This window comes from Ictidomys tridecemlineatus, chromosome X (genome assembly GCF_052094955.1).
Source record: "Ictidomys tridecemlineatus isolate mIctTri1 chromosome X, mIctTri1.hap1, whole genome shotgun sequence".
NCBI lineage: Eukaryota > Metazoa > Chordata > Mammalia > Rodentia > Sciuridae > Ictidomys > Ictidomys tridecemlineatus.
This window is the reverse complement of record NC_135493.1, coordinates 112013295-112025448: the sequence shown is the minus strand read 5'-3', so window position 1 is coordinate 112025448 and position 12154 is coordinate 112013295. Positions and strand designations below refer to the sequence as shown.

Sequence of the window (12154 nt, the reverse complement as noted above, 5' to 3'; positions counted from 1 at the left end):
CTTATAAATATAAAAGATATAAAAGAATAAATGTTTAGTTTTATAACTGTTTTTATCTATTACTATGGTCACCTATTTTTTTCTCCTTTGACCTACTGATTCGATAACTTACATGAATATATACATTTCCTAATATTGACCTATACTTGTACTTCTGGAGAAAATCCATTGTTTTAATATAATTCCATACTTTGTTTATAATAAGTATTTATATTTGTAAATATTAAGATTTTGAAGTTTTACTCATTAATGGAATTAGTGCATGGTTTCCTTTTCTGTGCTAACATTCACTTTCAAAGCTATACTAACTTTATAAAACAAACTAGATGCAATGCAAATTTTGTTTGTTGGGGAGTCAAAGACCACAGGAGTGATCTATTTCTTGAAAGTTTACAAGGTTTCTAGTGATTTAAATTTCTCCCATGGTCATTGGTATAGTCAGTTTTTCTTGCCATTCTCAAATGAAATAACTTAAATTTTCCTTAAAAACCATATATTTCAAGCTGTGCATGGTGGCACACTCCTATAATCCCAGCTGCTCTGGAGGCTGAGGCAAGAGGATTTAAAGTTCAAGGTCAGCTTGGGCAATTTAGGGAGACTGTCTCAAAATTTTAAAAAATTAAAAAGGCTGTGGATGTAGCTCAGTGGTAGAGCACCCCTTGGTTCAATCCCTAGTACCACAAAACAAACAGAACAACAACAACAAAAAAATCCTCAAACCCCAAATAACCCAATTCCCCAGAAAAACACAACCACATATTTCAGCAAGACTTTCACATTAGTATACTGTTACACTTGTTATTTAGTTTTTGAAACTGATCTTTAGGAAGATTTCAAGCATACCCAAAAGTAGACAGACTAGTTTAACAATCCCTCGTGTGTCCAACATTCAGCTTTTATAACTTTCAACTCATGACCAATCTTTTCATATACTCACTTCCCTCTACTCCCATAATTATTTTGAAGCAAATTCCAGACATTATATCATTTCATCTGTAAATATTTCAGTTGTTATGATGTTTTAATCTCCTTCCTATCTGTGGTTATATCCTGTTTTGCTTTCCTAATGTGGTACATTTGCTCCCCCCTCCTGCCCCACTGTTTTCTAATTAACTGATTTGGAATTTATATTGAACTTCTTCCTTTTGCTTTTTATAGGTTTACTTTGTAGTTTTTCCCTTTTGCTTTTTTTGCAGAGTTCTTAATTACTTTATTTGAATTAACTCATTTGTTAATGAAGTTTTCTTTCAAAGAATAACTATCATATTAAGATAGTACTATATTCTAGGTACCATATTTTACATGAAATTATCTGTTAATTTCCACTATAGTAAGGAAGTACTATTATCCATACTATAGATGAAGATAATGAGGCTTAGAAAGAAGATAGATAGCCTACTGCACAAGTCTTTACAGATTAGAAGAGGAAGTGGTGTGATATTGGTAAAAATATAACCAAGCAATTGAGAGAGTTCATGTGAATAGTCAGTAGCTGGCAAAATACCAGGAGGTGCTCAATCTTTTGATAAGATCCTGTAGCAAGAGGATTCAGTAAAATGTCCATAGCAGAGTTCCTAAAAAATTTTCTGCAATATGTACTTGTTGGTAGGACCCTAACCACAGTTAAATGCAACTATCAATCATCTTCATGACCCTGTGACAGCTGAATCCTTCTGGAGAAAAGAATCAACTCCCACGATAGAAAATTAAAATTGACATGTTCTTTAATTTGTTTTCAGTGTTGGGGATGAACCAAGGGCCTTATGCATGGTGGGTATGTACTTTATCAATGAGCTAAATCCCAAGCCCTGAACATGCTTTCAACTGATTCCTTTGGATGAATGGAGAAGAAAAAAAATCTGTATTTGTTGAATTACCCAGTTTTTCAAATACTAAAGGGTTTTAATATCTAAGGATTGCCATTTATGTGCAAGAGCTTCTCGAGCATACATATTAATAGCTAATGTAAAAAAAGTGTTAAGATTTTAAAGTTTTAAATCTGAGATGAGAAATAAATTTCATAAAGGTGATTAACGTGAATCAAATGGTAGTGGTTTCCTAGAGCACTGAGAAGGCTTTCTTCTAAGACTCTGTCTCTGAAAAGCATGCTGTGTTCCATTTTCAGTCTTTCCCATAGGCAAGAACACAGGGCAAGGGGCAGCAGCACCATTGTCCCAGATCAGAATCTTGCAGTAGACAGTAATATATTATTCTTCTCCTGTCCACACATTTTTTCCTGCTTAACCTGAAATTCTTTTTACTTAGTCATGCTTGTCTAAAAGAGTTAAATTAAAATATTCATTTAGGTAAAGGGGTTACAACTTTCCATATGTCCATATTTCAGGTTGACTCAGCCAACCATTCATATTTGAACATAATTTAATTAAATCACACCACTTTCTTTCCAAATAGATGAGATCACTCAACCTAAAGAAATGGGTATTGTGATGAATACACAAGAGGATAGGAGAAGTGAGTTTGAATTAGAGGCACCATATGAAGGAAGCAAGGCATGAAAAAAAAAAAGAATTTTTTAAAAGTTCTTAGGGGTGGAGAAAAGGGATACCAGGAAAGGAGAAAATAGCCCTGAAAGAAAGCCAAAAAATAGCAAAGGGAAGACTTACATGCTTGGAAATTCTGCCTACTACAAACATACCCTATTTATTGCCACCATACAGTGCTAATTATAATGCTACTTTTCTCAGAAATATTTTCCTAAGTGGTATATACTTAAATCTACTAGATTATTTTTCCCCAAGCTGAGTACTAAAATATAGTCTCAGCCAATGAGAGAACAGACAACATTCTATACAGTCAATAAGTATTATTAATGTATAATGCCAAAATTTTTCTCTGCCAGTGACGACCATATTATATTTTCCTGTGTTGAATAGCTATTGTCCTACTCTGCTAGTGTTTCTCTTTCTATTGTTTATTTTGTGCTTGAACTACAATGACTACAAGAGAGAATTAAGTATGTGTTAGACTCATAGCTATGAGTATCATTCTGGATGCTTAGATGCAAGTATAAAGGCAGTTTGAGGGAAGTTTTAAGGAAATGGGGGGAAACTAGCAGGTAAGCAGTAACTGGATTTTATGAAGGGCATCACACACATCACTGGAGCTTTATGGTTACTATATGAACAATAGGTAGAATAACAGTATGAGTGGAATAGGAAAAAAAAAAAACTAGTGCTACCAGCCCAGCAGGACTTCAGGGGATTTGAAAAGAGCAGGACATTGCCTATGTCCTCCACAGAGATGCTATTAATTAATCTGGCTTTTGAGATCACCTGCACTCTCTGTTTAAACCAGTTTTACCACTACTGGTTGAATAACATTTATCCAAAATGCTTGGGCCAGAACTGTTTTGGATTAAAAAAAAAAAAAAGTAAAAAAAAATAAATTAAAAAAAATAATAAAAAAAATTTAAAAAAAAACAGGGTTGTGGTTGTGCCTTAGTGACAGAGGCACTGGGTTTGTGCCTCAGCACCACATAAAAATAAACAAAAAAAAATAAAGATATTGTGTCCATGTATAACTAAAAAATATATAAAAATTGAGAACATTTACAAATTCATAATTAGAAATCTTGGAGATGGGACACAAGTCTAAACCTCAAAATAACAATATTTTTAGTGTACCTACAATTTTATTGCAGTCTGTCACATGAAGTCAGGTGTGGAATTTTCTACTTGTGGTACTGTTTGAGTACTCAAATAGTTTTGGGTTTTAAAGCATTTTGTAATTTTAGATTAAGGATACTCATTCTGTACTACTTTTAAAAAGTTTTCTCTAATTCTTAACAATTATGCCTATGACTATGACATAAGAGCTATGAAAAAAAGAAATATACAGAGGGGAGTCTTTAGTTCTAGCTACTCAAGAGGCTGAGACAGGAGGATTGCCTAAGCCCAAGAGTTTGGGGCCAGACTGGGCAAATAGCAAATAGCATTTATTTTATTTATATATAAATGAATGAAAGAAGAATGAGAGGGTCAAAGGATCAAGTTAAGGGAAAACAACTCATTTCACAATTTTGGCCTATTGTCAGCCAAAAAATTACTGGCTATCATCTTGGTTCCTAAGGGGGGATATTTTATCCCTGGTGAACAGTCTGAGAAAGCAAGACCAGCTTCTGGAAGGAAGAGGACAGGGAAATTAACACTTATTAAGCTCTTACTTTGTGCTAGGTACTTATTTATCTCCTTAAATTTTCAATCCTCAAAAGGAACTTTGCTGGTATTGCATCAACTGTTAAGAGAACTATTTCCTCATTATGCAGGATATTGTTTTAATTCTTCTTTGATAACCAAGGGTACCTCAACAGTTAAGACTCCCTATTTCTTCAGCCTGGATCATGCAGAGCATGGATTCCTCTGGCCAGATGAGAAAGGATAGACAATTTTGGAGTTTAGGTAGCTGTCTTTTTTGTTGTTGTTCTTTTTAGGTATACATGACAGTAGAGTTTATTTTGACATATTATATATACATGGAGTATAACTCATTTTGAAGTGCTATAAGGGGCATTCTAACTTCTTCTATGGAGGCAGTCTCCCTCCCTAGTCTCACAGAAATCAGAGAAAACAAAGGGTATTGGTTAGCATTAAGTTAATTGTGTGAGAAATTAAACTAACTATGCATCAATATGGGTAAACAAGCAAACATTACTGGGGAAGGAAGAAGGTGATGATGGTTAATCTTCTGGTATAGATCAATTTAGTGGCACAAATTTTCTTCTATTTTATGAGATACATAAAATACTCACTTTAGGTGGGTAAAGACCAGAAAGGACTGAACCTTTAGAAAGTCAGAAGGAAGGAAAACAGCATTAAAGTTCCAGAGGATGGAAGACAAGGGGATCTAAGATATGGATGGGAGAAGCAGATTTGGGGGCAAAGACCAAAGGGAAACAGGAAAGATGAGGTATGGAAAAGAAAAATCCAATCAAAACAAAATAACTCTACCAGAAATAGAAACCTAGGAGATCTATTCAGGAGACATTCCATTGACTATCTCAATATATCAAGAAGGACTAGGTAAAGATATTTTATATTCAGGAGAAAATGGGCTATCCTTTATGTTTATCCTTTTAGGCAAACCAATTTAATTACCTCTAACATATCTCATCACCCTGCCGCTAACTTTGGCTTCTGTTTATACCATTTCCCATGAGAATGCTTTCACCCCAATATTGAGATTTACTTCTCAAAACTCTATCTATTCTTCAAACCTCAAGTTAAGTTTCATGTCTTCTGTGAATTTTCATTTTCTTACACAGGTATACCTACTTCTAAAATTTTAGTTAAATTGTCATCAAAGGGTCAGGGCTGAAGTTGTGGCTCAGCAGTAGAGCACTCACTTAGCATGTGCAAAGGTCTGGGTTCGATCCTTAGCACCACATAAAAATAAATAAAATAAAGGTATAGTGTCCAACTAAAACTAAAAGAAGGTTAAAGGGTCAAAGATTGCTACTAGGCTTATAACTAAAAAGCAATAGTACCCTACACTCTTGGTACCTTTTCAACTCTTTTTTGTAGTTCCCTCTGGTATTTACCTCTATGTGATAAATAACAACTTAAGAGTACTTTCTCATTAATTTCAGATATTACTTTTTGACATACTATTATGTAGATGACTTAGCATTCCTATTGCCAATTTTGGTTAAGTCCATTAATCTTTGCAATTCGTGTGTCTATTTAAACATTGCTCATTGATGAGGTACTTTAGTTACATTTCTTATTTTTCCAGTGTACAACTTTTGCTTTGTTTTAAAACTTGTTTTCTTTTTTTAAAGAGAGAGAATATTTTTATTTATTTATTTATTTATTTATTTATGTATGTATGTTTTTGGCAGACACAACATCTTTGTATGTTGAGGATCGAGCCCGGGCCGCACGCATGCCAGGCAAGTACGCTACCACTTGAGCCACATCCCCAGGCCCAAAACTTGTTTTTTTTTTTTATCTCTCAGAATATTCCCACCCTGCAACAGCCTCTCCAGCGAATTTCCAATATTCCAATCTACTGGAGAATTCATCACTTCTATACTAGTACAACCCCCATCCCCAGCTCTGGAGGACAGCATTGCTGGAGCCATCTGTCTGCCTGCCACAATTTGAATTGAGTGCTCTCTAAGCCTACTGAATGAACTAGTCTTCTGAAGCCTCCTTTATTCATCAGGCTTGTAGTGTTGGATCCTTTGTTTCCTGAATACCACATTTCATTTTTTTTTTCTTAGTTAACAACTCTCCAGTGTGGTGGAGCCCTTTATCCAGCAACTTCCTAAAATAGGTGATGTCTGAAAATATCTTAGTTAATAATCAATCATTTTCACTAAGCATTTTAAAGGCATTATTGTTTTCTAACTTCAATATTGAAAACTAATAATATTCTTATATTCAATCCTTTATATATGATTTTTAAAAATCTGTAAAACTTTTAGGGCCTTCCCTTTATTCCTGGTGTTTTTTACCTTTATTTTGTTTATTTATTTCCCTATACCTTGTTTTGGAATTCCTCTTTGTTAAATAGGAGATTGCTCTTTCTTTTTTTCTTATTTTTAATCTCTTTGTCTTACTATTTATTTTGGGAGAGTTTTCCTCTACTGTAGCTTCTAAATATTCTACTAAAATGTAAAACATTCCTATAATGTTTAATTTCTATAAGTATATTTTTATGATTTTTAAAAAGAAATAGCAAACATTCTATTTTAGGGAATCAATTCAAACACATTAGCTTTTCATTTTTCTTTATCTTGTATTGTCTATTCCTCTAAAATTATTCTTTCATGTTGGAAGCCTTCCTCAAACATCTGATATTTGGCTTTTTTAGAGTAAAGCACTGCACACTTATAGTCTTAGCTACTTGAGAGGCTGAGGCAGGATAGCTCAATCCCAGGAGTACCTGGCCAGCCTGGGAACATAGCGAGACCCCCACCTCAAAAAAAGAAAAAGAAAAAAAAAGGCAGGGGGAGAATGGGAAGGTGAGTGTTTGTGTGTCAGGCAGTAGAAATGGCTTGGATGTTCTGGGCCTGGTCAACTGGAAAGCTTTCTTGTAGGTTTATCAGCCAAGTAGGAAGTTTTTACAAATTTCTTCAGGTAAGGTCACCCCACTCTCCTGCCAGGAAGACATGGACCTGTGGGTAGAGTGGGGCTCTATCACCATTCAGTAGTAGGATTTACTTGACCTCCCTGTTTCTAGCCCAGTGCCTCACCATAGCTCCTACTGTGCCTGAGATCCCCAAGTCTAGAGCCTCTCTGGTTTTCTTTATAACTACCTTTTTTGTTGTTGCCGTTTTGTGGTATTGGAGAATAAACTATGGGGCACTCTATCGCTGAGTTACACCTCTAGCCTCCCCTTTTTTTTATTTTGAGAAAAGGTCTCACTAAGTTTCCCAGGATGGCCTCAAACTTGCAATCCTCCTGCCTCACCTTCCATGGTAGCAGAGATTACAGGTATGTGCTACCATGCCCAGCTCCATCTACTTTTCATATTATATCTTGTTCAAGTTATAGAAATTTTCTGATTTCAAAGATTAAGTTTATGTTTCTTATTCACCTTTTTGTTTGGGGTGATAACTTCCCAGAGAAGAGGACCAAAACAGCTTTATTTTGCCATTTTAAAATTACAAGTTTCCTTATATGCTTTTGTGCCTCTAACAAGGTAGCAGAATACCTGGCACTGAATATATATTAAGTACTTGGTTAATCAATGACTAGAATTGGTTACATAAAGACTAATGTGCCGTAAGAAAAACACTCCAAAATGCAATTATGCAAACAAGGTGTCTATTTGTCTTTCTCAAAGAGTGGTTCATAGGTAAGAGGGTAGTTTAGGGTGAAGAGGTATCACTAGATAATTAGATTATTAAGAGAATCTGGTCTCTTCTCTCATGTTTTTACTCCGTTCTCTCAACTGTCTTGTCTTAGTCAAAACTGGCTTATCATCACTACCTTGCATTCTAGCCCATGGAAAAGGGATCAACCAATCTACAAGAACACCCACCAGTTGACAAGTTCCCTATTATATTTATTATCTCTCAGTTTCTGTGGGCTAGGAATCTGGGCCAATGACCATATGAGCTTGAAAACAGATCTTTCCCCAGTCAAGTTTCAGATAAGGCTCTATCCTTGGCCAGCACCTTGACTAGGAGAGTCTCTGAGCCAAAAGATCTACTTATGCTATGCCTAGATTTCTTGCCCACAGAAACTGAGATAATAAATGTGTATAGTTTTAAATAGGGACCTAAGTTTGAGTAATTTCTTTTTTCAGCATTGGGGACTGAACCCAGAGATTGTAGCTCTACTATTTTTTATTCTTTGAGATGGGGTAATTGCCTAGGCTGGCATGAAATTTGCAAATTGCTGGGGTCATAGGCATATGCTACCATACTTACCGTAACTCAGCTAGTTTGAGATAATGTGTAATTCACTAAATAGATAACTAATACAACATTTCAACTTTTATCATATAAATTATCAGTTGACAAAACTTCTGATTGTGTATCAGAGGTAAGAACAGTTTAAAAGTATAAGGTAAATATACATTTTGACAATATTTTATATTTAATACCATTAAAGTAATATTAAATACTAGGGCTTTATCTGATACCAAACCCTAATTTTTAAAATCTGGAATGATCTGCTGAACAACCTTATCCAAGTTACTAGTAATATGTTTGCCCTGTACCTTTCTACCTATCTCTAGAATGCATTTTTTTTCTTCCACAGGTTTAAGAGCTACTAATGCCATAAAAAAAAATACAAGCCATATAATAATGCTTTAATTTTAGCCTACAGAGAATAGAAGGTTTGGAGGTTTCCCTTCCAAAGGAATATTTTAAAAAAGAAACAAGGCAGTTGAAATCAGGAAAATCAATATTAACACTGACTGTTTTTACACCTGCTTATATGTAAATACATACTATAGACCATTGAAATAAAACACCTCAAATGGTTTGGGAGTGGGTAGAAATGTAAACCAAATTTGAAGGTAGCCCCAGGTACAAGACCTCATGCATGGGTCCCTATGGTAGCTAAAATAAATCCATACTTTCATTTAATTATAAAATACTTAATAGCAATGGGGTACTACAAACAAGGAATAAATCAGACTAGGTCATTGCAGCTCACAGTTTAGTAGGGAATACAGACAAGTAAATGGGATCTGGTGTGGTATTGCCATTAGGGTATACACAAGCTGGTATAGTGGCACAAAGAAAAATGTCAGAATTGGAAGTGGTAGTTGTCTTGGGAAGATGTATCCATTGAAATTATATATAAACTTGGACTTTAAGGATGACTAGGAATTAAATGGAGGGGGTTGGTAAGAAAAAATATGAAAGAAAGAACATCACCTATGAAAGCCCAGATGCAAAAGAGAAGCTAATGCGTTAGGTGGATGGCCAGAGAGGATGTGGAAAGAAGTATGTAAAGAACTTATAATGCACAGCATGGCCATTCACACTGAAGAGTTTAAACTTTATTTAAAGAAAGCACAAAACTATTCAGGGGTTTTTAAAGCATAAAAGTAAATTGGTCTCACTCTTCCCTAGATGACATAAGGTCCATGACAATCTGATTTCTGAAAAGTAAACTTTCCCAAATGTTAAAAAGCATATAGAAACACATAACTGTATATATATGTACATACATACTGGCAATATCCAGATGAAAGACATAGCACAAAATCCTGTTTACAACATAAAAACTACTACAAATTATCTTAATAGGAAATGCATAAGAACTATGTCACAAGCTATAAAATTCTGATAAAAGAATATCAGGATAAATGTTGTTTCTGGATGTGAAGACTCAATTTTATTATTTTTTTTCATGTTAATCTATAAATTTAATGCAGTTCTAACAAAAATCCCAATATATTTTTCAGGGAGTAACTGACAAATTGATTGTAAAGTTTAACCTGGAAAATTAAATGTATAAGACTACAATTTTGAAAAGTATAACAGTGGGAAGGCTTGCCTTGCCACATATAAAAAAACTTGATTTCAGACTTCTAAAACTATGAGATATTAAATTTCTGTCATTTAAAGCCATCCGGTTTGTGGTAATTTGTTATGGAGGCCCTAGAATACTTATATTTGGGGTATAACACAATTTTAAATATGATGAGAGGTATCTCAAAAGAGTGAGAAAAGAATGAATTTTATTTATTCAATAAATAAGGATTAAGAAAGTGGACTATTTAGAAAGAAAAATTAGATTTCTGCCTCATATGAGATACTAAAATTCCAAGTGGATCACAGATCTAAATGCAAAACCCAAGCCAAATCAAACAAACAAAATCCGCAAACAACAAAACCCAAAAAAAGTAGTAGATGAAAATGTAAGAGTATATTTTTATAACTGTGGTGCAAAGAAGGATATTCCAACTAAAACATGAAACCAGAAGCCAGATGTGACCGTTTAAAAATGAAAACTTCTGTATTCATACAATTAAAGTCAAAATCAATGTTCAAAAAAAGGGATAAAATAATTCAAAGATATTCAACAGATAAGGAGTTAATATTCAGAATATATTCAGAGATTATATAGACAAATAAATAAATAACAAATAACCAAAAAGAAAAATGGATAAATGACAGAATACATAGGTCAATCAATAATGTGTGGATATTTAACCAAATAATCAACTGAGATACAAATTAAAATGAGAAACTATTATTTATTTAGACTGATGAAATAAATATTTTCTGATAATATCTAGTATTGAATAGGGAATGGTTGAACTAGTACTTATACACTGAAATTTTTACAATCTTTTAAAAGTGCAATTTGGTAAAGTCTATTGAAATTTATATGTCTATATCCTTAGTTCCACCTCATCCTTTACTAAGAGTACATCTAATCAAACACAAGTTGACAAAAACAAATAGGATAAAATTAGAATACTAGGTAACCATTTAAAAAGAGATCTATATATACTGTCATAAAAAGATATTGAATGAAAAGACCAAGTTGTGCAACACACGTATTTTCAGAGAAAATGAAGCTCAAATTATTTTGTAAACATAAATAATATTTGTCTTATGTGTATAATACCAAGATTAACAACTAAGCTGCAGATATGGTTATTTTGTGGGGGAGGTTGGGAATAATTTTTTAATTCATTTATTTAATATTTAACAAGTGTCCATTGTGTACCAGATATTGGCTCTAAGTGCTGGTGATTCAGTAATAAAATGATAAAAAATAAACAGGTGAGGAAATGGCTGATATCTACTTTCTATGTTAAATAATTCTGTAAATTATGATCTTTCTATGTATTTATTAATAAATTTATGGTCAGTTTGATATTTAAAATAAGCTATAATGCATTAATAAAAAACTTGACAATATAAAGCAATGTGTTTTATTATTCTCTTAAAAGTCAGTCATGACTTTTTATAAAAGTCACTGACATATTTAAAAATATGTTTTGGGCTGAGTACATGCCTGTAATCCTAGCAATGCAGGAGGCAAAAGCAAGAGGATCAAGTTTAAGTCCAGCCTGTGCATTTTAGCAGAACCCTCTCTCAAATTTAGAAAATTTTTTAAAAGGCTGGTGTGGGGATGGGGTGTAGCTCAGAGGCAGAGCGCCTGCTTGCCTAGCATGCAGCAGGCCCTGGGTTCAATATCTGGCAACACACACACACACACACACAAATCAAAATAAAGAGATGGTTTTAAACATGGGAAAGTGAATTTTAAAAAAGGGTGGTGTGTAGCTCAGTGGTAAAATGCCCCTTGGTTAAATCCACAGTGCACTCTGACACATGCACAGGTAAATTCAATGTGAGATAGTGACAAGTTTCTAATACTGTAAAATGATTGCTTTGCTCAGTTTAAAAATAAGAATAATTTTGTGGCATCTGATTTGTCTCTATCCCTTGTGATACAATATTCTACTTACGGTTTGTGGATTAATCTCCTCCTCTCCCATAGGTTCATCCATAATTTGCTGTCCATTCTGTGAAAAGCACATCAAGTAGAAAGTTACCAAAACAGATTTCACATCAAAGTTAAATGAAGACAAAAAAAAAAAAAAACACTAATTCAGAAATATTTTCTCTATAGTGCTCTAATGAAATAGAACCACCATCTAAGAATGCAATTGCAAATTTGCCAACAGGTTGTGCTTCAAAAGTTCTTCT

The 12154-nt window shown here is 33.8% G+C and overlaps 1 protein-coding gene across 8 annotated transcripts in view; it reads right to left on the bottom strand.

Annotated features, from left to right (window-relative positions):
• Positions 1 to 12154, bottom strand: part of Rps6ka3 (ribosomal protein S6 kinase A3) — a 107588-nt gene that overhangs the window by 65899 nt on the left and 29535 nt on the right. For all 8 annotated transcript variants that reach the window (XM_021732897.3, XM_078035035.1, XM_005334821.5 and 5 more), the window contains one exon: positions 11914 to 11970. In XM_021732897.3, the coding sequence (XP_021588572.1) occupies positions 11914 to 11955 (42 nt within the window). In that variant the 5' untranslated portion in view covers positions 11956 to 11970. The remainder of the gene's footprint in view (positions 1 to 11913; positions 11971 to 12154) is intronic.